General features: G+C 36.5%; 1 protein-coding gene across 3 annotated transcripts in view; it reads left to right on the forward strand.

Moving 5' to 3' along the window:
- Positions 1–26002, forward strand: part of GRM8 (glutamate metabotropic receptor 8) — a 356040-nt gene that overhangs the window by 197835 nt on the left and 132203 nt on the right. For all 3 annotated transcript variants that reach the window (XM_037390285.1, XM_037390286.1, XM_037390287.1), the window contains one exon: positions 22759–22959. In XM_037390285.1, coding sequence (XP_037246182.1) covers positions 22759–22959 — 201 coding nt within the window. The remainder of the gene's footprint in view (positions 1–22758; positions 22960–26002) is intronic.

A 26002-nucleotide genomic window follows, 5' to 3' on the forward strand; every position in this document is an offset into this window, starting at 1 on the left:
GTGTGTATCTACCTATCTATCTATCTATGTGTGTATGTATATATATAAAAATGTATTTGTATATTTATCAGAGCCTTCAGCATACCATGGCTGAATTAATCTAGACCATTGAATCTGAAATAAATTTGTTACTGAGGGAGGGAGGTGGGCTATTTTGAGGATATGTCAGATACCATGGAGGGTTTACGGTGACTGCTGCAACCATATTTCAGAATGCTCTGTTTTTTTCTGGTCTTCACTGCTTTTTCATATTACTATTAACTCTATCTAAGTCTATGCAGGCAACAAAATAGGGAGGGTATGATTACTTTCCTTAAGTGTTCTCTTTTGATTGTGAACTTCAGATGAAGTAAAATGAATAATAAGTGTAATAGCCATGGTGAGTAAAAAAGGGGGTGAATTTAAAGCACTCTCACCTGAAGAACAGTCTGCACATCCAGCCTCTTGATTGGATAGAGTGGATACACTTATCCCTGTATCATTGACATCTACAATGCATTTTTGGCTCATTCTAGTCTTACAAAATCAAACACTGGTTTATTTATGCTGTAACTTTGATTCACTATCAATTCAGAAGGAAATTTATATCAATTCAGAGAAATTCATACTGCTGTGTACAGTTTGTATTTTTGCTTCAGTTTTTATCTAATTCCAAATTCTTTTGCTTCCCTGTACCCATCATAATCTCTCAAATGTACTACATTAAAAAAGACAAAACAAGCTAACATTATTGTATAAATTAGAAAGAACCACAATACTTTGTTTTTGACAGTCATATTTTCCAAATCTCAAGTGAAAGTGAAGCATAGCATGCTTCACATGACACTCCATCATTAAATAAAGAAGTTGTAATGGAAATAATTGAGCAATGGCTGCCCTTTCTGTGTCACTTCCAAATGGCCCATTAATTCTGGCAAGTCTGTCTAAAGAGTCACTATTATCAACTTCATGAAGATAATCAAGCATTAATCCTACATCAGAAGCTCATTATTTTTAAACTCAACTTATTTTATGACCAATAGGTTGTCTTAGGAGGATCTAATAGGGTGCTTCTTGGGTTTTAATGAGTGAAAAATTTTACTTTAGAACCAAGTGAAAAATGACAGTCCTGTCAATATGTTTTAATAATGCTACTCTTAACGCTTAATAACTAGAAATTTCTCTAGGATAAATACTTCACCTTTATTTTTATCTTTTTCTTTTTGGACTACAGAAATAATATTCACCAAAAGTACCATCAAAAGTTTTGTAGGAAGTAAAACTGAGGACATTTCAGCAAGAATTCAGTAGCTGAACTACCTGCTGATTGAATGGGTTATTGACAATAAGGCTTGTAAATGGCTGGGCTTGCTGTTTATTTTACTGAAATAGAAGTGTGTCATACAAAGGCGATCTAAAATACAGCTAGTAAATCAATTAAACTCAGGACTTAAATCTCTCAGCACGGGCAGAGTTAAGAGGTGAAATTATATCACTGCTCAGTTTCTGAAAGTCAGTTTCTACTGAAGAGTTGTTTAGAAGGTGTAAAACAAGCATCATAAAGGTAACTTTCTCTTTCTATGCCACCTGTGGAGAAAAGCTGTATTTTTTTCAGAAAACTGCTAGGGACATATCTGGGGTCAGCTGCTGGGAAGCAGCAGAAGCAGCCCTGGTGCTGCCACTGTCCCTCAGCCCCCAAGCAGGGCAAGTGGAGCTGAGGGGTTACAACAGCAGGTCCCATCCATACAGCGATCATCAGGCACAGATGTCCTGTCCAAGGTCAGTCCTGGAAGTGCCATCACCAAACGTGGGCCAGGCACCTCTACAGCATTGCTGGGGCTGGCACAGAGCCAGAACAGGGCTTCTGGGCCCCTAGGGTGGGACAAGGTAGATGCAGGGAAGGTCAGTCAGGTCCTGACAGCAGCAGTTACAATTAGGTAAAGCAGACTGGCAACAGGTCAAGATGCTGCTGTGAGGTGGCTCACACCAACACAGCTTTCCTAGGCTCCTAAAAGAGGGTGGCTACATCCCAACAGGATATGGTACCCACAGGACCAGGCATTATTAGCCCAGGCTAAAACTTTATAGATGACTCCATCCCAATGCTTAGGCTTAGAAAGCCATCCCTGTTTCATTTACTAATATAAATGTGGCCAGATATTATTTTACCTTCAAAATGTGTGTGATTGAAATCAGCATCTGAGCCTGGAACCCTGTAGAGAGAAATTAAAGACCCTGACAATATGCTTTTGTAGACAAGAAAAATCCAGCATAGTTCTTAAGTGTTGAATTAATTCCTTGAGATGAAAATTCTGATCTGCACTGATCATTGGGTTATTTAAGGAAAACCCCAGGTACATATGATTTTCCTTAAACAAACCCTTTTGAGAACCTTCAGCTATCAATTAAAAGAATGAAGGTGTTTTTAAGTGACATCAAATAAATTAAATACATCTCCTGCTTTGAAACTCTAGTTTTGTGTGTGAGTGCAGATCTATCTGTCTGTCCAGCTATATAGATACAGACCTGTGTAAACTTACTCTAAAAAGTCAGGCATCTTAGACTTCTGTATACTGCAATGGCAACCAAATGCATGTATTCATGTTTGATGAATGTGTTATCGAGGTATTAGGGTTATGGAGCTATGTACAATGAAGTGGAGTTCTCTGTTTCACCTGCTAAACCTTTCAATTCTGCCTAAGAGTAAAAGGACATAATTAATTGGTCTCCTTATAAAAGCAGCATTAAATTGGATGCTAAGAGTTGTGCAATGTCTTAACAAAGGTGAGAAGAAACTCACCCTGAAGCCTTAAAATGAGCATCTTGGAAAATAAACAATTTTATTAGAATGCTCCTTAAAAGCATTTTTAGTTTTATTGTTTTATTGCACACAGTGATTACCTGAAGCTAATCGTTAGGGAGTACTGTTTTGTGTATCTTCTGTGTTTCTGTGGATTTCCAGCAATGCTGAGTTGGTACAGAAGAACTAGACCAGCCTGGCTGTGATCTTGACAGAGTTTAAGTCACTGTAGATTTCATGCAGTACTTAGATGTGACTGAGACTTGCATAATTTGACTTTCACAGATTCTTTGTAGTAGAAAGCAGGTTTTGCTCATTCCAAAACTAGGCTACTTTGGGATCAAATTTTCAGCCAGCTTTATATGATTATTTGGCCTTATGTGGCTATTCATAGCCAGACATTTCGCTGGCTGACTTGAAAACCTTAAATTTTGCTGAAAGGTGATACTAGTTCTATTGTATTTCCCAGAAGCTGGGAGTATGACAGATATGTGCTGTGAGAGCTTGGAAGCAGAACTTCTAAGATTTGCAAAGACATCTTTATTCGGACATAATGTAAACCACTGTCCATATCTTTTGGTGGTTTATCACTTTCTTCTTTTGAGTCTTAAGGTCAGATGTCTTGAAGAAATTTTTCTGTGACAGGTTGTCAAAAGATGATAGCTTCTGACGGAGGATAGTATTCTGTAGCCTGTATAGTGATCTAAAAGCTTTTGGCTCACATGCTGGTCAGTTATCAGTGATTTCCACATTGGTATCAAGAAATAGGCTCTTAGATTCAAAAGGCTGAGGAATCTGCAACGAAGCTGAATGCAGGCGCTCTCTGTCCTGCTCAGAAAGGATACTTATTTTATAATAGTAATACGTTATATCTGTCTTACAAAAGTAACTATTTAATTAACTTGAGTGTTATCATGATTTAATTAACAAGACTATTATCGGTAAGTAGCTACTAAAAGGCAAAAGCAATCCTTCAGAATGAAAAGAATAAAAAAAAAAGGCATGCTGTTTCCCGTGAAGCTACATGGCAACACATCCAGTTAAATGAATCAACTTTCTTTCAGTCGTGTAGTGTTCATGCCAAAAAATGAGATGTACATTTGTTGAATCCATTTCCATTGCCCAAAGTCAGTGAGAAGTAAAAAGTAAAAGCTTAAATGTAAACATGTAGTCAGAGCTGGGAAATTATATATTTAATTTTTAATCTTTGTATTATATTTAAAATACTCTGTTGAATCTTACTGTATTTGCATTTGATACAGCTTGGTGATTCATTATCCTACAAGATGGATAGTCATATAATGGATTACAAGGAAGTCATAAAAACAGACAACTTACAGTAGATGAAGACTGACCCCTTGTATATGTTGTATTTATATATAAATCAAACTTTATTATATTTATGGTATTGGCAAACTAAAGTGTATTGTTGGAGAGTTGTAGTCCTTTTCGTTAAAACAAATATTTTGGATATACTTTTAGAATAGGCATGAATAGATATTTTAGGGGAAAAAACGTCTTGTTTGATAGTATTTGGGTTTCATTAGGGCAAACAGTAGATTTGTTTCACTTAGTTTTTCTCTGGTCTGAATATGTTCCATCACTTAATTCCAGTGTTTGTACACTTAAACTTACCCTGTCCCTAAGAGGGAAATTAATCTTCCAGACAATGAGGAGTGACCTGAATAACCCTGGAGAGAAGGGAACTTGACACGAACCAGTTGAGACTGGTAGTAATCTCATGCTGTACAGAAGGTCTAAGAGAACAGTCTGCAAGGTTAATGTGTTAGTGCTTCAAGACAGTGTCTTATGAAAAAAAAAAAAAAAAAGTAGATAATTAACTCACCCAGAGCCACAGGCTATTTTGTGTTTCTACTGTCATTATGATGATACAGATAGACTAAATGGACTTTCTCTTTTGAGAGTCTGTGCTTTGATGAGTTATAAGAGTTCAAATCAAAATAGGGCTGGCCTGTGAACTTAATGCAGTTAAACAGCAGTAGGGTAGAGGGATGTTCTGAAACTCTTCCCTGATGAATTGTTTGTGTCTCCTGGTAGCAGAAATGGTAACTTTGCATAATGTGTTGCTTTCCTAGCATCAGTGGGGCAATTCACAACAAATTTACAATTTGTGTTATTAATAATACTAATAATGATATCCACAGTAGCTTTTGCTATTGGGGTTGTATGCTGGGATTGAATCTGTTGTTTCAAATTGGAACAAAATTCTATGTAAAAGAATAAAAGGTTAAGCTCCTTAAAGAAGGACTACAGTTTTTTCTTTAAGAAGAGTCTAGAACAAAGAGATATAAAATTTTAAGATGCTTTGATTCTACTAATGGGGACAGTAGGATTAAAAAATACCCCAGCCCTTATCATATTCCCTCTGTTAAATATTGCGTTGTTTTCAGCAACAGTTATCAGCTGTGGAGTCTTAAAAGAAAAGAGGTGAATCTTGACATTTGTTTTATGCATTGTGTGTGTGATGCTGCTGAAGGAGATTCTGAGTGGCGTAGAAATTAAAAGCTACTAATATTCTGGTGGTATCAGGACTGTCAGGTCCATGTACTAAAAAATGTAATGACTTTTCAGTTGACAATTGAGAACTCTGGCTCAAATTAAAAAATTAGCCTTATCTCAGTCCTGTGGCAGAAGTGATGCCAATGAGTGCACTAAACCAGTTACGTACTAATAGGAGCATGAGTGGACTGATGGGACTATTAAGAAGATTCTATGATCTTTTTGTCATAGTTCTGATCTGTACATTAAATCTGTGTTTCAAAGACCTCCTCAATCACAGCTCTCCTTTGCTGTCATGTTGTTCACATGTAGCCTTTGGTTTCATCTTGAGGAACAATACAATGGGCTTACTGCAGACTGGCTGTTCGGGAAACAGTTTTGGAGGTCAAATCTTGAAAAAGGATTATCAAAGTATGTCTATTGATAGAAGTCGGGGAGAGCTTTACTTACGTACAAGTCCTTGCATAATATTCATTTCGCATATCACCTTGTAAGATCTTTGTTACTGTTTCAATGAAACCAGGCAAATTTTACAAGTTCACTTGCAGTTATTCCAGATCATAGTGGGAATGTATTTTAAACAGAGGGATTTAAACCACAGTGCTCCATTGTTCCTGTTTAGCTGCCTTCCTTAAAGGAGTTTTTCCATTTCCACCTGAAAAATTTTCTAAATGAAGCAAGGGTAAGATAAGACCAAATTTGACCTAGGTAAAATCAGCTATTGTTTGGAGACTTTGTCATGCCTCCTCTACCCAGCAGCCTGGAGAGCCAAGCTGGGTGCTGCCAGTTCCCCTGAGAATGACAAGAAACAGTGGTTTCAATTGACAAATGAGTGAAGTCGCTTGTGGTTATGGCAAATGCTCTTCCCATCCTTTCAATCTTTTGGTGACCGCGTTGAGACCAAGCCTAGTGTTTCTGAGCTCTACAAGATTTCTTTCTTTCTGATTTTTCTGAGGCAAAAGCAGCCCACCCAGAGGCATCAAAAATTCATTTTTGCCTACACAGTTGGAAAGAGTATTTTGGTTTCTCTTGGCTATACTGCCTTGAACTAGATTTGTACACTGGCACGTCACAGGTCCTAGCATAGCTATTAAAAGATTTTTCTGCAAATATGGCAAACATTCAGTCATGACTGTCTGGTTTCCTAGAATATACTGATTCACTGCAATCCACTTCTATGGTGCTATGCCACTGTTCAGCCACTTAGTAACAGTAATTATGTAGTTTATGCACAGCCAGAGACTCACATACAATTTCCATGTCATGCTGACAGAGGTGTATTTTGGTTATGATCTGACCCTTCCTCACTGACAGCTCTTACGCTGGTTTGTATCACAGCTACCAATACTTTCATTTCTTATGAGCAAGTAACATATCAATAATTATTTTCAGAAAGCTCTAGCACAAATAATGTAAAATAAATACAGGATAGATTCTGCCATTATTCCCTATGCAAAGCTGTTCCACTGATTTGTGACAGATTTATTACAGGATAATCTGTTTTATAAAATATTTCCCACCAAAAATACATAGTAAAGGTATTGGTCATAGACTCTGAAGCTTTAATAAAGTGTATATTCCTCCCAGGCAAGGAAAAGAGAAAAAAATAAACAAAGGATTCAGTATTTATGACTCACTCAGCGTGTGTATATATATCTTTTGAGATCTCTTTTGAGAAGGAATCAGTCTACAGTAAATTATAATGTAATTTGTATCTTTGTATTTTTGCATTTTTAAGAATAGTATTTTTACAGTGATGGAAAAATGTGTAATAAAGCCAACTACACCCTCTCTAACCAATCAGCAAAATACCAGTTTTAATACTCTTTATGTAGGATGTATGGGGTCTGACTTGAGCCCCATAGCAGCCCTCACAGCGCTGTGTTTGTACCAGTAGGCAGAAAGGTGGTGATAACGCGCCAGGGTTTGGCTACAGCTGAGCAGGGCTCGCACAGCACCCAGGCTGTCTCTGCAACATTCCTGCTCCCCCCTCACCAGTAGGCTGAGGGTGGGCAAGATCTTTGGAGGGGACACAGCCAGGACAGCTGACCCAATGTGACCAGGGGGATATTCCATACCATATAACGTCTGCTCAGGTATAAAAGCTAAGAGAAAGGAGGAGGAAGGGGGGGCATTTGTTATTTATGACATCTGTCTTCCAGATCTTACTGCTATGCCTGCTGAAGCCCTGCTTCCTGGGAAGTGGCCAAACATTGCCTGCTGATGGGAAGCAGAGAATAACATCTTTCATTTTCCTTCACTTTTGTGTGCAAGTCTTTTGCTATTGCTTCATTAAGCTGACTTTATCTTGATCCATGATTTTTTTTCCATCTTGTTTTCTTCTTGCCCCATTCTGCTAAGGAGTGGAGTGATAGAGAGGCTTGGTGGGGACCTGGCATCCAGCCAAGCTCAGCCCACAACAGTAGAATATGTTTTGTTTGGTTTTATTTTTACATTGAATAATGATGATAACTAATAAGGATAAGTTAATAGGTTTATTCACCAAAGGAGCAAATAATCTTTCAGCTATCACCTCTTTCCACAAGTGTTATTGTTCAAATCTTCCACTGATCAATGTGGAATAGCACCACTTGGATTTCTCTGATTTCACTTGTTTTCTTTCAGTGTCCTAACCAAATAATATGTATAAATCTGTGGAGAAAACAGGAATTCTGAGGGACCTGTTGATAAAGTTCCTGTCCCTCTTAGTTTGACAAGGCTATCTCAAAGTCAAGGCATGAAGAGGTTGAAATCATAACAGAAGAAAACTAGATGCCTTTTTAAAATTAAGAAGTTGAGAAGTTTATTATTTAATTTTGTGATTTTTAAATTTATTTTTGGTTTGCTATTGAATTATTTCTTATGCACAAAATGGAATCATTTTTTCCTCATGCCTTGCATTATTTAAAATAAATAGATAGATAGATAGATAAATGTTTGTTTTTGGCATTCTGCATGGTGCTGGTTTTGGTAAACAGCACCAAAGCATTAACATATACCTGTGGATGGTGCTACTGATAAAGAAATGTGCAGATTAAAAAAATACAGATTTCCAATTGTCTATATATACAATGAGATAAAAAGCCTGAAGAGACCACAAATTTATGACATAAAGCAAGGTGTTAGTTTCTAGCTGTTTCTTTATGTGTTGCCTTGTTTGTGGGGCCATAATTACACACTGATTACAGCTAGGAAAATAGTCTCTGTTATTCTCCATCCTGAATAGTAATTACTGTATTACTGTTTGACTCTCATCCCTTTCTTTTGCTATTTCTGAAAGTTATCAGATCTATTTTAGGTTTTAAGACAGCTTTTGGGAAACATAAATTACAAAATACTGTTTAAATTGTTTACAATGATGGTCATCTTACAAATTATGTATAATAGTATGTGTATGTTATATATTAGTAACTAACTAACTTAGTGTAACTAAGTGCATGCACCCATGAGACTGGAGAATATTAAAATGAAAGGCTGATCACAGCTTCCCTGAGCTATACACGATCTAGGTTGTGTTTGAATTTCTATTCCTTCAGGTGCCCTCTCTTCAATTAAATGAAAACAAAGAACATCAGAATCAGTCTACTGTAAGGAAGCAATCAGCATACTGTAACATAAAATAGTGCAATTTGTCATTAAAAAAGTAAAATTGTTGTTATTACCCCTCTGGCATTCTCATATTGCACCAGATTTTGAGACAAAATTGGAGGGGCTGTGAATTACCCTTACTCAATTTATTTCCATTGGAACAGAGATGATTTAGGCCAGCAGAATAGGTCAGTGCTGAGAGCTCTGACTGCTCTTTGTCATTAAATAGGTCACTTGCAGATCATTAGGCTGGCTTAAACATGATCTTATGAAAGTACATTCTGGCTTTTCTTTCTGTTTTTTAAACATTGGTATCCACTGAGGTCACAGTGAGTGAGCTCTCTACTGATTAAAATGCTTGAAACATATTTAAAAAGGCAGCAAGGTTCTTACCACCGCTTTCCATCAGTAAACATGGTTTTTTTCTCCTACTGTTACAGAACTCCAGCCTCATGGGAACGAGTGAGTAAGTCTTAGTTATACCATTCTTGCATTAAGTGACACGTAGTCACAATAAGAAGCATCCAACCTGGCAACACTAAGTGTATTGTACTCCTGTCTATGTAACACGTCCTTAAAGATGCAGCTATCTTATGTGATGAGGTCAAATCTCATAATATTTCTCATGCGAATCTTAATCATCTAAGGACTGAGAGAGAAATCAGCAAAAGGCCCTGTTGTCAGAACCCTTGTTATCCAAACTTGTCTTTTGGGTCTAGAGACAAGGTGATAGGTGGGTAATTCTTCACCTGGGATGCCCCCAGAGATCCCTCCCAAATAAGCTCAGTCCAGACTGCTGTGGATTTCCACATGCTCATCTGCATGAGCACACGCACCTGTACATACACATGTGTACACAGGCACTTGAGATTGCTCAGTAGCATCGACTCAGAGATTTTTGGCACAGTGGTATCTGAATATCGGATCACAGTCTATTTCAGGTTGGAAGTGACCTCAGGCAGCCTCTAGTCCAACCTCTTGCTCAAAACAGGGTCAGTTTGAGGTTGGATCTGGGTGATTCAGGACTTCATCCAGTCAGGTTTTGAAAATCTCTGAGGATGGAGAGAGATTGCATATCTTCTTTGATCAGCCTGTTCTTCTGCCTGAGCATCCTCATTGGAAAAAAGCTTTTACCAGTCTAAACCTCTCATTTCAAGTTATGCCTGTTATGTCCTGTCCTTGCATCATACATCATTGTGAAGAGCCTGTCTCTGTCTCCCTGCAGGTCTTGGGGTTTGCTGTCTGGGGGACTTGACCTGAAAGCCTTTTCTTCTCAAGGCTGAACCAACCCGTCTCCCTCAGCCTTTCCTCACAGGGCTTGTTCTCCAGCCCCCTAAATGTCTTGGTGCCTCTCTGCTGAACTTGCTGTGCTTTATTGATATATTTCTTATATAAAGGGTCTCAAAACACGTTTACACATCTAATGTATTGGTAAAACGCTTAAATGATTTTGAGGCTTTTCCCATCAGTCTGTACTCTAAAGGTTATGATACAAGTTATGAAAATAAGGAGAAATGAAACCACCTTGGTAAAATGAGATCAAACACGTAATAAATTGGAACATGAACTGCACAAGACTGTGGTATTCTGAGGAGGATTTTTGATTTCTCCAAAAGTGTATCTATAATTGTAAAGTGTGTTGTAAGAAACTAGATGAGAGCATCTTAATGCTGTTCAAGATGAGAGGAAAAATTACTTTTGACCAACCTCAAGTTACTATAATAGGCTTATGATAATATACTGGTTATCACATTATCAGAGGTGGTCTTTTTCTTTCAACGCAAAAATCAGAATACCTAAGAAGTCATGCCCTTTTAAAATTTTTTTTCAGAGTGCATGAGAACAACCAAGCAGGTGCTCACTTAGTGTTACATTGATATGTACAAATTATTAAAGATTTGCTTTTTTGGTGCATATTGCCAGTAGAAATCACTGATGAAAACAAAGCTTCGGTCTCAGAATACTGTTATAAGATTGTACAGTTAATTACAAGATCGAAGCCTCACTGTACTCGCAACAGTTTGTACTAGGGGCTTTGCTGATATAGGTATGTAAAATACAGCAATGTGAGCACCTCCTACCAAGAGAAAGCCTGTGATTTAACAGTACTTTGCATATTTATTATGCTATTATTATTAGTGTACTAGCACCTAAAGGAGAGATTTGATTCCTGAAAAAATGCTTAATCATGAAGACTTTTAAGGAAAAGATGAGTATCAGATGTCTATATTTTGTGGTAAACTCAATGTATATTTGGTGTACTCAGTTATATTTATTGGATTCATCCCCTGTGATGAATTAAACTTGTTTATACTGTGAATTCTAGAGGGCCCTTGGCAGAGGGGAAAGGCCCTCAAATGCTCAAGATGGCTCTGTTTTTAAATGTGAGAAAGAACTACAGATACTTTGGTAAAGTTTTGAAATTTAAAGGTGTTGATGTGGTTAAGGATGCTTTTGAATACTTTTTAATATTAGATACCTAAATTGTACTGCAGGGACCTTTATCCTTTTCTGCATGTTGTTTGTTGCTTAGTCATAAGCATCTTGTTCAGCACTATCTAATTTAGCATGTCTCAGCCAAGATAATTCTCAAATTTGCTGCAAAAGCTCTGACAGCATATCTTCTACTCCCCACCTTCAAAATACCATCTCCAGACAAGCGTCTTCCTCCTCTCCCCTCCACTCTGTAGATAATTGTCCTGATTCATGCAGAGGGAGCAAGTGCAGCAAATAAATTATTTTTATCTGAAAGGGGCAGCACTGTCAATGAGGGAATTTTTCTTCAAGATTGTGATTGTCACCATTTTGCCTTGGTGAGGATATGTGCAGCTGTTAGAGTGCTGCCAACGGAGCATGTGCAGCAAACCTGCTAAAGGAGCAAACCCCCTTAATGTCCCTAATTTAGCAATGAAACCAATAATTTCTAATTAGTTTGTGATTAAAGAATTAACTATCTTCTAGGTGGTGGGAAGAGCAGTGTTTGTGGGTAAACTCTTCCTGCTTCAGATTGAAATCCCCTTCAAGAAGCCAATTGTCCATGTCCTGTTCATGGCACCAAGCAGTCCATTAAGTAGCTGCTTAGTTCAAATTTATTGTACTCTTATTTTTAACAGGTCTTAAAGAAATGTCTTTAGAGCAGTGGGGAAATTACACATTTGCACCTGTTGAAAATTTTGTGTTTTGGCTGGTGTCTACACAGCTTGTAGAACAGTGATGTTTCACCATCTCTGGAATATCACATAGGTTTGCTTTGGCAGCAATACATGACAAAATTATAACTTATAGCAATTCAAAGCTCTTGAACTCATGATTTCCATTCTGACCATCAAAAATTGCCTTTTGTCTTACAGAAAAGTGAAAAATGGAAACACAAAGTTTTTAATTTTCTATGACACTGTAGCATTTTGTCACACTGGTTACACTAAGTGAAACCAACTATTACTTTTTCTCATCATGCTCTACTTCTTGCAGTGTGATGGGATCATTAAAATGGGGCACAGCAGGAAAAGACAGTGGATAGGGCAAATGGAAAAGTTAATGTAATATTTTCTTCAGCTTTTATTATTGTGAAAAGCTACTATTGTATCTTTTATATGCTTGAACTGGTAGTTGTCCCTTTGCTGTGAAAAGCATTCTTTCTTTTCCTTCCTTTTTGGTTGCAGTTGAAAAAAAATCCTCCCACTGCTCCTTCCTGAAAAAAACCCACTGTATTTCCACATATGAACTCTGTCATGGGTACTTCTATCCTGTCCAGCTCCAAAAATTTCTTCTTGGAAATTTGATACTGTGAATACAGACCCACTAGTAACCCCTAGTAAAATTAATTTAGGATTTGCTATTACATTTATTTTCATTGCATTTGTCTTGCAATGCTTTTGCCCAGCTCTCTGATATCAGAGAAAGGGCTCCTACATAAAGCTCTCTCCATCATCTCAGCTGGGGAGGCTTCAATTCCTACAGAAGGATTAATAGTGAGTGTCTATAGGTGATGAAAGGGGAATAACAACATCTCAGACTAATACTCGTCTTTTCTTTCATAAATAGTTGACTACGAACCCTCTGCAGACTAAATTAATCTGCTTTTGTGAAGCTTCTTATCAAACTAAAGGAAAATGCTTAAACTTCTGGTCGGTAGTCATTAATATGACTAGTTCAGATGTTGCAATGTTATGGTGAAGTCTTGCTCTTTAGTCTCCAAATAGACATACCAAAAAGTGGCCACAAATACTTAAGGGAGTGATGTGCTTGGATACCTCTATGTTTGCTTATACTCCCAAAAAATGCTTTACAATTGCAAGAAAGGCCTTTTGTAAGCAGGACCTCAATCAAGTTTGTAACTAAAAATAATACTCCTGAGGAGAAAAGTCCCTAGAGTTTCTGGTCTGAAGCTTAAACTTAAAAGCTCTCATGGTCAATAAGCAGAGGAAAGGATTTTTATATGTGCTGTTGCTATGCACTGAAGGTCCTCTGAGATTAAATGCTAACAGACAATGAATAAATTCAGTTGCTTGTACTGAACCTTTTCTCTTGCTCATAGCCATTGCTATAGGCTTTGTAGTTATACACCGAAGTCTGCATTAGAAGTGCTTGCAGCCTGTGGGGTTTTAGAGCGATATCAGTTATTTCTACCTATGTGCTTGGATTAGTACGCTAGCAATTTCTTCCTGTAGTTAGAAATTCCCATGGGTGTTCTGTGTTAGAAAATGTAGGTTCTGTCTACATACTCATCTCAAGACCTGGGAAGGTGCCTCTTTTTTTTATTTATTATTTATTTTTTTATTATTTGTTTTAAACTTGAGGAACTCAGCAAAATATTTGGTTGTCTATTTGTGCTAACACTTACCTGTATACTAACACTATTCTGAGAGAGAAAGAAATGTGGGATTTTTTCAAAATTTTGTGTTCTTGCTTATCATACATACCTAAAGGAGTGTGCTAGGCTACTGGGGTGCAGGAGTCATTTGCTTAGTATGTCTTTGGATCCCAGTTATGAAATGAACGGTATACACAGCTATGGAAAATTTTCATAGGCTTTATAGAGGTTAAAGTAGCACGGAGACTGTCAAATGCTTCCACGTTATTGCGTTATCTGCTACGATTAATGAAAACTTTTATGGGTACAGAAAGTCAAGGTAGAATCAGAAAGGTTGACCTAACTTTGAGACTTAAAGTTCAAACATTTAAAATGTCTTTGATCAAGTAGTCCTTAGATCTCTGTGTTAACAAACAGTAAGCAAGTTTTCTCCTTTATCTTCAATGTCATTTTGTTCAGAAAGCTCAAATAAAACTTTTGACATGGTTTAATTTTAACAAACACCCCTCTTTTTATAACGTAATTTAAACATTTTTTTCCTATACCATTTAGATATGGTCAAAAATCAGTAAAATAACATTCCCCATTCATAAATCAAACAGACAAATTTTGAAGGTGAAATTCACTATTTTTATAGAATTTAGGGAATAGCAATTAACGGTACAAGTCATGGGTTTACATTTGAAACTGAATTTGGTTTGTTACTATGTACTTTTATATGTAAAATAAAATCTTAAATCTGACAAACGTATAAACTCTACATCTGCATTAGATTTTATGTTTATGAGTAAATCAGAATAGATATAATTAGAGGGTTAATAAAGTGCAATACCATAGTAAGATAAAACCAAATCAACTGCATTACTTTAAGGCATACTAAAACTAGATATAGAGAAGAATGAAAGACACAGTGGTTCACCAACACTTCTAAATGATATATGGTACAAAATTTGCAGAAGTATAAGACTCAAGCAAAACTGAGATGTGACTTTTTTCACTTGAGTGCCTTTCCTAAAACAAAACCAGAAGCAAGAGGAGAATTGGATGATATTTAAGTGACTATGTAAATATTTAGAAAACCTGCAAAATGGGTGGAATGAATTATGAAGAAAGCTTTGCAAAATTTGACTGTGGTTTGTTCTCTGGCATAAAACCTGGAGAAAATCTAACCCCCCCTATTGTGATATCAGATTTATTAATTGCTGTGGATCCGTGCTTAGTAATGCAATAGTCTCTCTCCCTTTCTTTCAACCTTCTACAGTGTCTTGCTTTTTTCTCCAGGTAATTCTGGAGCAGTATGTGCTCTCAGGCTGCCAGACATACTGTAACTAGAAAGTGAACCAATACAGGTGAACAGATTTCTGCCAGAACACCATTTTTAGATGGCAAGAATCTTCTGGCAGTAACATGGGTAATGCTCTGCCTGCAGTTTTAAAGCCACCATTTGTTGCTAACAAAGACATATACGTTTTAAAATGTTATATTCAACTCTGAGTTTTGTCCACACTAAATGATATATTCCTACTTGGACAATTCTATTGATTTTGCCTAGTGATGTGCTTGAAAGAAATATTGCTTATCCTTCTGTATTTTTGTTCCACCTTTTCTTTTGAATGCATGGTGTGGTTCTTTGTGTGGTTGGCAGAAACCTTGTCCAATGGTGGCCTGTTATTTGAATGCAGTCATTGGTGTTTAGCCTAACATATACATCACAGCAAATCTTGGCTCAGTAAGATGTATTTTACACCATAGTGCTGCTGTTAGATTTAGAAGACTCAGGTTTTAAATATTTGAGAGTTCTGAATACCTGTGTTCTCCAACTCTATACACTGTTTCAAGGAGCTATAATTAAGCAATGTGAAGGCATTAACTAGAAAAGGGACAGTTTTTCACTCTGATAAAAACAATAAAAATGTCATTAGGGACTCTCTCAAAGCACAGAAATCAGGAAAAAATAATCTTCTATTAGCAATGCAACTTCAGGTTTTTTTCTAAGAGAAAACACTTCAGTAAATGTCACATATAATAGTAGGAACAAAAAAATCCCACCAGTATGCCTAGAATAATGGTTTAATTCCAATTTGATATATATTATTGTGCATTTGTTAGAAGTGTTTTGCTGAAACAAACTTCCAATTTACTGTGAAGGTCAGAAAAAATATTATGGTATTTCCAATGAAAAAAAAATAAGGCAGGGATAGAATTTTTAAGGTACTTCATTTAAAGAATCAGGCAAACAAAAAAACTAGTTTCTCATTTATGGTGATGTTAAAGTGAAAATTACTGAAGCATATTCACTTCTGTGAAATGTTAATTTTGCTATTTTCTGTTTGAAAAGTGTTTTAGAAGTCCGAGGTTTCAGCCTAGTTCTGTGTAGGCATTATTTTTAAATCCTCACATTTTAGGGATTGAAAAACTGTTTCTTTCTCAGACTTCAGCTGATTGGTCTTGCTGCCTTGGTGTTTTTTTGTTTTGTTTTGGTGTGTGTTGGGTTTTGGGTTTGGGTTTTTTTTTGTTGACGTAAAAACATGTTTCTTTTGGCATAGAGAGACATATCCCCAGAAAAATTACATCAAGTGCCAGTTCGTTAAATCACAAAACCCACATCTGTCAGTTGTAGGAAAGGAGCAGACAGTCAAACTGCTCATTTCACTATCATTGCTTCTACATTCTACATTCTCGATTTTCTTTTTGGAATGGCTGAGAAAATTGATATAATCCTTAACTTCCTCTCTGAATTGCTTCCTATTACAGAGCTATTACCATGTTATTACAGAGGAGCCACAGGTTTTGTGATGCTCTCAGCAAATGAACTCATGCACAAAACAATCATCACATTTACCATGCAGCTATTAGAAAACTCAACTCCCCCACCATAAAAGTATATCATCCCCTTAAAGTTTGAGTAACAGAAGATGATGATCTCGACTGCGTTATTTGTTGAGAGAGCAAACTCTATAATGTGTGAGGAAAGCAGCTGAATAATTAGGAAGACTCAATGGGAGCAACATATGCTCCTGATGCTTCCCGCTGAGCCTGCTGAAATGGCTTACCGTTACAGATGCCAGCTTTCTGAGGAAAAAAACTGTTGCTGCAAAGATGGGAAGTTCTAACCAGTTTTGACAAATAAAAGACTGTCATGTCTGAGCTGAAGAGTAGTGGGAGCCTGCTTACAAATTATTGTGATTTAGTTGTGATTGTGATTGATTTTTTTTGTGTGTGCCAATCTCAACAAATAATATTTTATCTTTGATTTTGTTTGCTTCCAAGTGCAGCTTAAGTACAACTGCATTGTGAGCCAAGTAATGGGGATAAATAATTTAGCAGTGAGTAAAAAATGTGAATTTTAAATGTGAATAAAAAAAATGTTACTAGAGATCCAAGACGCAGACTTGTAGAAACAGAAGTTTGGAAAAAAACCTTTAGTTGCACAGATGCACCAACTATCTTTAAGCAGTAATTATGTGCAAGCATGTATAATAAAGGCAGGTAAAGGGAAGAAATAGAATAAAAGCTGTTCATGAGTTACCATTTTGCTTATTACCAGTTTCACAATATTTTTTCTTGTCAATTTTCTCCCTCCGTCTGCATTACTTGTCCTCCTAGCGTTACCCCAGAAAGATTTCTCCCCTTATTTAGAGCACAGGCCATAAAAGAGCTCATTTGTCACTCAGCATGTGCCAGAGGGGACAGGGTGACAGAAGAGTGGATGGGAATGTGGAAGGGAGGGAGGAATACGGGCTCACAGAAAGGGATCTTTCCTTGCAGGTAAAAAATCCATGGTTAGGAGATTCCTGGCTCTCCTGTAATAGGGATTCATCACTTCTAAACCAAGTGCTCACACTGCTGTTCCCCGACTGAAGGACAAGACATGCAAGTCTTGGTGTTTTGGTTTGGGTTTGGGGGGGGTGTGTGTGGTGTTTTTTTTTTTAAGTTGGTTTTTTTTTTCCTGATAGATTCTGATTTTAACCAAAATTACCAACCATAAGAGTAAGATACATAAATCATGAAATAAAAAACATAGAAATAAGGGGCTTAAAATAGTATAAATGGTCAGCCAGTGGTTGAGTTTTTCAAGCAGATATAGAATATTACTCCATTGCTAGATGTATCAATAATCACACAGAAAAAATTACAAGTATTATATTAATATTTTTTAGATTATAAAATAAAAGATGTAAATCTACCAGATTATGATGAAAAAGTAATTTCCATTTTAACTAAACAAAACACTATGACAGTGAAAACCAAGAATTTTTAAAAGGATATTTCTGTAACTTCCACCGGAGAATTTTCAGAGAAGAAAGTTGGAAGTTTTCTGAGTTTTTAACTTTGATTTTGATAAGCTTTTAAGAATTCATACCCCAAAACAACGGAAGAAGACTTACACTGAGCCAATATTTGAGCTGAAAATGAACACTGAGCCAGTCAGTTGTATGCCCATCAATCCTAGACAAAACAAAGGAGATTAATAAGAAAAAAAAACCAAAAAAAAACCCAAACCTGCCATTGACTAGAGATTAGGAGACAACATCTTGAAGTATACTATTTGCACCTGGTGGTCTAGTTATGTCTTCCTACTTTCTCATCACTAAATGCACTATTTTTCTAAGCTTGGAACCTGAGTTTATGATCATTAATCTGGCAAAATTAGGATCCCACTGCATCCCCATACCAGCTACCTCTGTCCCATTAAACTCTGGAGCCCCTCTCCTGTCTCCAAAATCTGTCCAGTGCCCAAAACCTTTCCCGAGCCCTGCACCATCACACCATCATTCCAATCCAGTGAAGCTCAAACCAGCTGTTGTATACAAGGTCCTTAACTTCAGTCTTTGGTCTTCAAGTAGCATGCATTATGAATTTAACTAGATATATGGGATGGGTTTTTGAAAATATGGAAATAATCATGAACGGTAATGTAGGCTGCACTTCACATAAATTGCTTTCAATAATGCTAGATAGAAACAGAAAGATTTGTGAGACAGCAGGAATGGGATTGCTCAGAAACGTTAGGTGAACTGGCAATTTCCTGACACAGGGAAGTTAAATAAATAAGTAAAAATTATTTCCCTGTATCACAGCTTACAAAACAGGTATATCCATTTGCCTTATTTAGATTTTTTATTAATTAATTAAATAACGTTAAGACAACAATAACTAAGAACATATATTTTAAGATCATCATTAAGAACTTGGTTACTAAAATTTAGACAAGTTATGTAACATTTATCACCTAGCAGATTAGTTTCCTGCTGGTGAGATCAGCAACTTTAGTTTTGATTGTTTAAGATAGTTTGTATCCCACAGGTAATATCATCACCCATGTATGAATTAATTATCTTAGCTACATTACATTAATCTTTATTTACTTACTGTATGCTGTTATGAAGTTTTTAATTAAGGCACATTTTAATTTATTGTTGTACAGGTCTAATTTCTCTTGATTGTGTTCCCTGAAATCTCTTGATTCCCTGTTCATACCTAGGGAATTGACAGTGTCACCTGCTTTGCCCTCACTCCCAGACTAGTAACCCCAGCCACATCCTCTTATCCACCTAATCCACGTTTTACATTCCTACTGTTGTGCTCCTTGTCTTTCCCTCTGAGTAGGTAGCTGAGTTCCACCATCCTGAGCTGGATACACAATTATTCCTGCAGCACAAGAACTACAGGAACAAAGGGAGAAATGATTAGAAGGTATGGAGGCAATACCTCCTGCAACAGTCCAGCTTGTCACTCTAGAAACATTTTTACATATGCATATACATATAGGATCATCCCTGGGGCTCACGCTAGGGTCCCCAAAACAGATTTTAAATGGAAGGAGCTATGAACATTATTTACTAGTTAGTAATTAATTAATTAGTAACTAATTAGTAACTACTATCAATTAGTACATGTGCCTATGTATTTTCTCCATTGGTTAAGGAAAATCTTGACTCTTGCTGAAATTCCCCACAAGCTTGCATTTCTCAAGAGCGGGGTTGGAAGACCTGCTGGAAGCGCCGTCGCACGTTTCCCTGGATTTGCTTTGTTTGCCATCAGAATAGGGAGGGACGGTGTGAGCCCAATTCTTGTCCTCAGTTCTTGACATACTGTCAGACTTTGGGGATATCAAGTGCCTGGGTTCAAGAGTCAGGAATATCTTCTCATTCTTTTTGATAAAGACACAGCCTAAGCAATTTCTTCCAGAGGAAAAAACTGTAGGATGAGAAATTGAAGTGTCATTAAGAAAACATTAAAACGTTTCTGTTATGAGATACAAATTGTTATATTCTTTCAAGTCACCAGTGTGTGTAGAAACACGCCTTGTAGAGCTGAGAGTCAAGCTATAAATGAAAGTGTTTGTACATGATATACAATTTGAAGGAAAAATATAACTGTGTATTCCAAATATGTAATATTATCTCTGTAAGACCTGACCGTATTTATGGCATAGACACTATGCATCTATTTACTGCTATACTTTAACATTTATCTAGGGCAGTATCTAGGGCAGTGTAATGTAATTTAAGTTGATGAGTTCTTGTCATTTATAAATTATTGGTTTAGATGTTTGAGAATTCTAGAAAAAGAAGATGAAGAGAAACCTCAAAAAGAAAGAGCACATAATCCAGTTTGTTGGGGGTTTTAGTTATGCAAAGCACAGAGACTTGTGTCTCTTGCCTTCTGGATTTGACAGGTTTAAAACTGACAATTTTATGATGTTCCTCACCCCTTTGTATGTACAGAAACACATTCAGTCCCAATAAATTCTTTTTTCTCTGTAATTTATATGCTAAATTAGTTTATGATCACGTATCTGTGAAGAGTAAATGTAAAATGTTTTGCTGTGGAAGAAATGTATGCAAATCCTATGTGTTTTTAAACTACAGTACGACATAGGGGAGTATAATACTAATTTTTTCCCCTTTTTACAATCTGTACCACTGAGTACAATGTTCTTACTTTAAGTGTTTGCAACTTTTAGTGTTTTATGATTTAGCATTTATTACAGAAAGTGATTCCCTTCTGTCTTTCACCAATCCTCCACCCTTTAACATACATGTCCATCCGTCTGACATGTGAGGGGAATTATATTTACCTTGGTAATTAAAGCAGATATATCTCCCTCCAACTCCTCCTGTCCTGACCATCCTGTTTAGAGGATGTGGAAGCTGGGGAGCGCATACAGGTTACTGACTGCTGTGTGACTGCAGCAGTTCTGTAAACCCTGTCCTTCGCTTGTTGCCCAGCAGTTCTTAACAAGGCAGGAACAATTAAGATGGGGATCATGAGGTCTACCCATCACTAAACTGTTGGAAGCTAGTTCCCAAATGAAGTAAGTTAATAAAGTTGCAATCTAATTAAGCTTGATCTTCTCCATCCTTCATATCATCTTTTATGTCTGGGCAATGGGTCGCAACTAATTGTGTAATTTTCAGCATGTGCAAGGAAAAGTTTTTCTGTTTGTTTGTTTGCAGTAGTCCCGCCATTTTCTAATTATTTGCCGATCACTAGATAGCATGTCTTGAGAAGTATCTGTGAAGTTACTTGTAACAAATCACAAAAATGGGTCATACGCCTTCCTCTCCAAATGGTTAGTACTTTTTCAAGAAGTAGTGGGTTTATTTTTTTTAACTAATCCCTGAGGAGAAATAAAAGCACATAATGATTTTTCAAGGCTATCGATCATTCCAAGTGATTAAGGATGTTTAAAACACAAAACACTACTGATTGTCAAATTTCACATTTTTCCTACATTATCATTGTAATTTGAGATGGTAGCTTCTGAGTACACTTCCTTTGTTTTTCATGTCATACGGGCTTGCATACTTTGTCTAAAGAAAGATCTTGTGTATAGTATATTTTCAGGCATAAACAATGCACTTTTTAAAACTTGGATACAACAAAATTGATAACTTGAACTGGTAAAAACCTGTGGATAGAGATAAAAAAGAAACATGAAAAGTAAGATATAGAATATTAAACTATATTTAAAAAGATGCGTAAAATTTTACTTTATTTCCAAATATTTTTTAATAATGTGACTGGATTATTTTCAAACTGAATGAGCTGTTAATGTTGTAAATAACCTAGGTATTTATCCTTGTGTTCACTGAGTCAATAGGAACTTTACTGTAAATTTCAGCAGGGCAGATTTCATGTCAAGATCTGTAGAGTCCTCTTTCCCTGGTAAATGGAAAATTTGAGCCTTTAAAATCAAAGGCCGAATTCCTGTATAGGACATGGGGGGGTGGGGGGAGTGGGGGGGTGTTTGTTATCTGCTTAAAATATAATTTTCTTGACCTTTTTTTTTAACTTTTCCACTTAGTACTATCACCTATGAATGTAAATGGTTCTTTGGATTTGGACATAGATGATTAACAGTGAGCAATTTCCACAGGATAAAAATTTCATAATGTATTGATTTGCTCTGTATTCCTTCTGAAGGAAAAATGTCCCTGTAGAAAATAGCAGACAGTACATGGTTCTCAATGTGAAGCATAATTCACTAGTAAATACAGGAAAAAAGCCTCACAATAAGCACTTTTCAATATGGAGACAGATGGCCACATCACTTGGCAAGCATTCAGTTTTTTTCCCTGAGATGTTTAAATAATGTTTATCAAACAAGAGACAGGGATAAAAAGCAAGGTAGCCTTAAATTTATCTGAAACAGAATGGCAGGCTGGTGTAGAAGTGTCCTATAAATAACAATAAACAGCTGTTGAACGAAAGTCAATAAGGTAGAAAGAGAGTTTCTTTACTGGATTGTAGAAGTACATATATCTGTATTTCTTTTTCTTGTAATGAAATGTTCTGTCCTCTTTCCCAGCCCAGAAGTCAACATACTGTTTATATACCTGGCACAGTGTACAATGATTAGAGGCAAAACCAGATGGCCATATTTTTCCTTGTCTTGTTTATTTGGGTGATGGATAGATGAGTCCTAACTTTAGCTATCAATCTGACCGTAATTATTTATGTTCTACTGTGAATTTTTGCATGCAAATATGTATGTATACACATACACACACAAACAGAGTTAAATTGACTCCTTCCCTTTCTTCCTTAGGCTTAGAAAGAATTGCAAGAGATTCAGCCTATGAGCAAGAAGGAAAAGTTCAGTTTGTAATTGATGCAGTGTATTCCATGGCCTATGCACTACACAACATGCATAAAGATCTCTGTCCTGGATATATTGGTCTATGCCCGAGGATGAGCACAACTGATGGTAAAGAACTACTGAGCTACATCCGAGCAGTAAACTTTAATGGTAAGTTACATGTACTCTTTTCTTCCCTTCCCTTTTTCTTCTTTAAATGATTCAGAAGTGACAAGATGTGTTTTGTTCTTTATATAAGATACTTTAAGGCACAGTGGAAAACAGGATTAGAAGCAGTTCTCATTTAATCAGAACTGTGAATTTTTCCACCTGCTTCAAATCCCCAAGTGTATTTTTCGTCTTAACATTAAGCTGCTCCCAAAAGAGACAGATGTTAAAAATAAGAATCTGTCTATCAAAATATTCCGGTGAAAACTGCTGTTATAGAAACAAGTCGAGGACTCATGCAGTCCTATTGACAGATTAAAATCCTTTGACAGAGTTTGATTATGTGTTTGCAAGAGAATTAATTGAAAAAAAAACCAACATGGTTTTGAAAATTGCCTTCTGAAATTACTGTTAACAATTTCCTTGCAAAAGTGAATAGTGAGGAGTTTGCTTTCAATTTGCATATTTAAATCTCAATTAAAAAACCTCACTAGCACCTCCAACTTCTTTTCCATTTCATTGTTTTAGACTCAGTGATTTAGTGAGGTTTAACACAACTACAATATATGTTTTTAAATGACACTACAAAATATTCTGTGCAGCTGGGATCTGCCTGCTGGGGAAATGTAGTTACAGACACACTTAAAAGTAGAGGTCAATAAAGAACAGGATTAATTTATGAATGTAGAATTCAAAAGGGTAGAAGATACTTGATGGTGAAATAAAGTTGCTGAAAACCTACATTAGTACATTAAAATAATAATTATAATAATTTTACAAAGAAATGTAACAATGCTCTTTGCTGTGTTTTGGTTGTTTTTCTCCCCTGCTTGGTGGTAGTTCATGTGCTAGGCATGCCTTCTAAAACTATGCAGAGAGAAGCACTGTCTATCACAATTTATTCCAATGACCTTAGCTGCCAGCCTTTTTGAGAAAAGCACAAGGTCATTTTGAATTTAGCTTTGGAGTGGAAGCTTGTTTTGCTCTAGGTAATATACCAGACCATTTGGTTTATGTGAATGTTGGCTGTAGTTCACAGTTTTTTTCTTCCTATGCAATTTTCATGAAAAGGGAATCCCTGTCTCCAGGAATATAATGATAGAAGGAGTTTAAATGATTTTTTAGTGATTTTAAAGAAAACCTGGGGCAAAATATGTTGCTGGCAAATGGGAAATTTTGTTATGACGACAAATGTAGGCAGGCTATTGTAAGATTTGCAGTGATAATTATCTACATTTCTAGTAGATATTCTTCTGGGTCTGTGTTGTTAAAGCACAAAGTGATCTATTTTCATTTGGTGAGCATGAAAGTTTAGCATAAAAAGATAAGCTGTACATTTTATATGAAACCTTTCTCTCCCTAGATTGTTGCTTTTCATCAATACCTGTCATGATTTCTCTGGCTGACTCTAAATACTGCAACAAGGGGAGATGAAAGAGTGGGATAAAGCATTCTGGACACTAATGAAAAAATATCAGTGATTTACTGAAACAGAGGGAAAAAGAAACAAAAAAAGAGAAACATTTCTGTGAGGTTAACTTTCTGTCCCATGGGATCTGTTCTCCGTACTAGGCTAGTCCACGATATATACTGGTGTACCAGTTTTTGGGGTGTGTTATATGCCCAGATGTTTCCTTTTATTTTCATCATGTGTTGGGAAGCATAAGCAGAGGATGGTCTTCAACCCTTTGCCTTTTCCAATTAATCCCAGATTCCTGTTGCTCAGGATGGCACTGCTGCTGGGTCTGACGGTTTACAGAGGCGAAAATCTACACAGATTACCAGACTTCCTGTGCTGGGAGTTGACAGAAGTGCTGTCTGTCGATTTTGACATGCATCCTAGGTTCAGTCATTAATAATGTAGTATATTAAAAGTGAACTGACACATGAAAGGAAAACCTGGCTTTCACAGCCATTCAAAGTAGCATTTTTCTATCTGAACAGTCACAGGATCACAGTATTGCTGAAGATGGCAGGGACCTCTGGAGATCATCTGCTCCAACCCCTTGCTTAGATCAGGATCAGCCAGATCAGGTTACTTAGGGCCATGTCCAGCCATGTTTTAAATATATACAAGGATGGAAAATCCTCCAAAAGTCTCTCTGAGAGGTCAGTTCCAACATTTGATCATCCTCACAGTAAAAAATATATTTTTATGCTTAAGCAACTTTTCCTGTGTTTTAGAATTAAGCCTCTGCTCTTCAAGATGTTAATGATTTCTAATATCATGGAGTAACTGGCATTTTTGAGACAGGCAGTTTTTATTCATTATCAGTTTCCCCACATGATTCTATCCTTATGCATATTAAACCAACTTCTCACCTCTCTTAGTTCAGTATATCCCTCTTAACCAAGTTAGTAATGAGTGGGTGCAAGTCCAATTAATATGCTTACACACTCAAATTATTGAGTTTCACCTCACAAAGTATGACCTGTATTACGCAGGACATCCATCTGCCTTATGGAAGGTATTTGCAAGGGTATGAAAACACGTAGTTCTGTTTATTGGAGTAACTATTTTGGTTTTGATTGCAAGTAATCGCTTTTAAATGTGTTTCTTTTTGTTTACTCTTTTGATTTTTATTTACAAATTATGGTTTACTCCCCTGAAGCATTCATTTGTGTAATATTCCATGACACCTTCATGACTGAAGGGTGATCATAACCACCAGCGCAGAGTGTACTGATGTAATTGATATGACATTTGCTTCTGCTTAGATATTCTCCTACCAGTTGTATACTAAATGCATAAAATCTCACAGTTCAGCATAATTTTAAAGGGGATAGAACTTCGTCATTTGCAATAGACATAAATACATTTATTTGTACATGAGGTTTGTGTTACTGCTGGTGTAGTCTCCTGTTTTACTGTTGCCTGTGTTTTCCTTAGGTCAGCTAGCAAAGTATGGTGTCTAAAACCAATTGCTTTTAAGTTATAATGGGCAGTTTAACAATTTAATTTCATATTAAAAGAAATCTCTAACGTATAACTGGTACAGCCTATTGCTGTGTACATCGAAAGAGATTTTAAACAACAGCAAAATAC

Source organism: Falco rusticolus, chromosome 5 (genome assembly GCF_015220075.1).
Source record: "Falco rusticolus isolate bFalRus1 chromosome 5, bFalRus1.pri, whole genome shotgun sequence".
Taxonomy (NCBI): domain Eukaryota; kingdom Metazoa; phylum Chordata; class Aves; order Falconiformes; family Falconidae; genus Falco; species Falco rusticolus.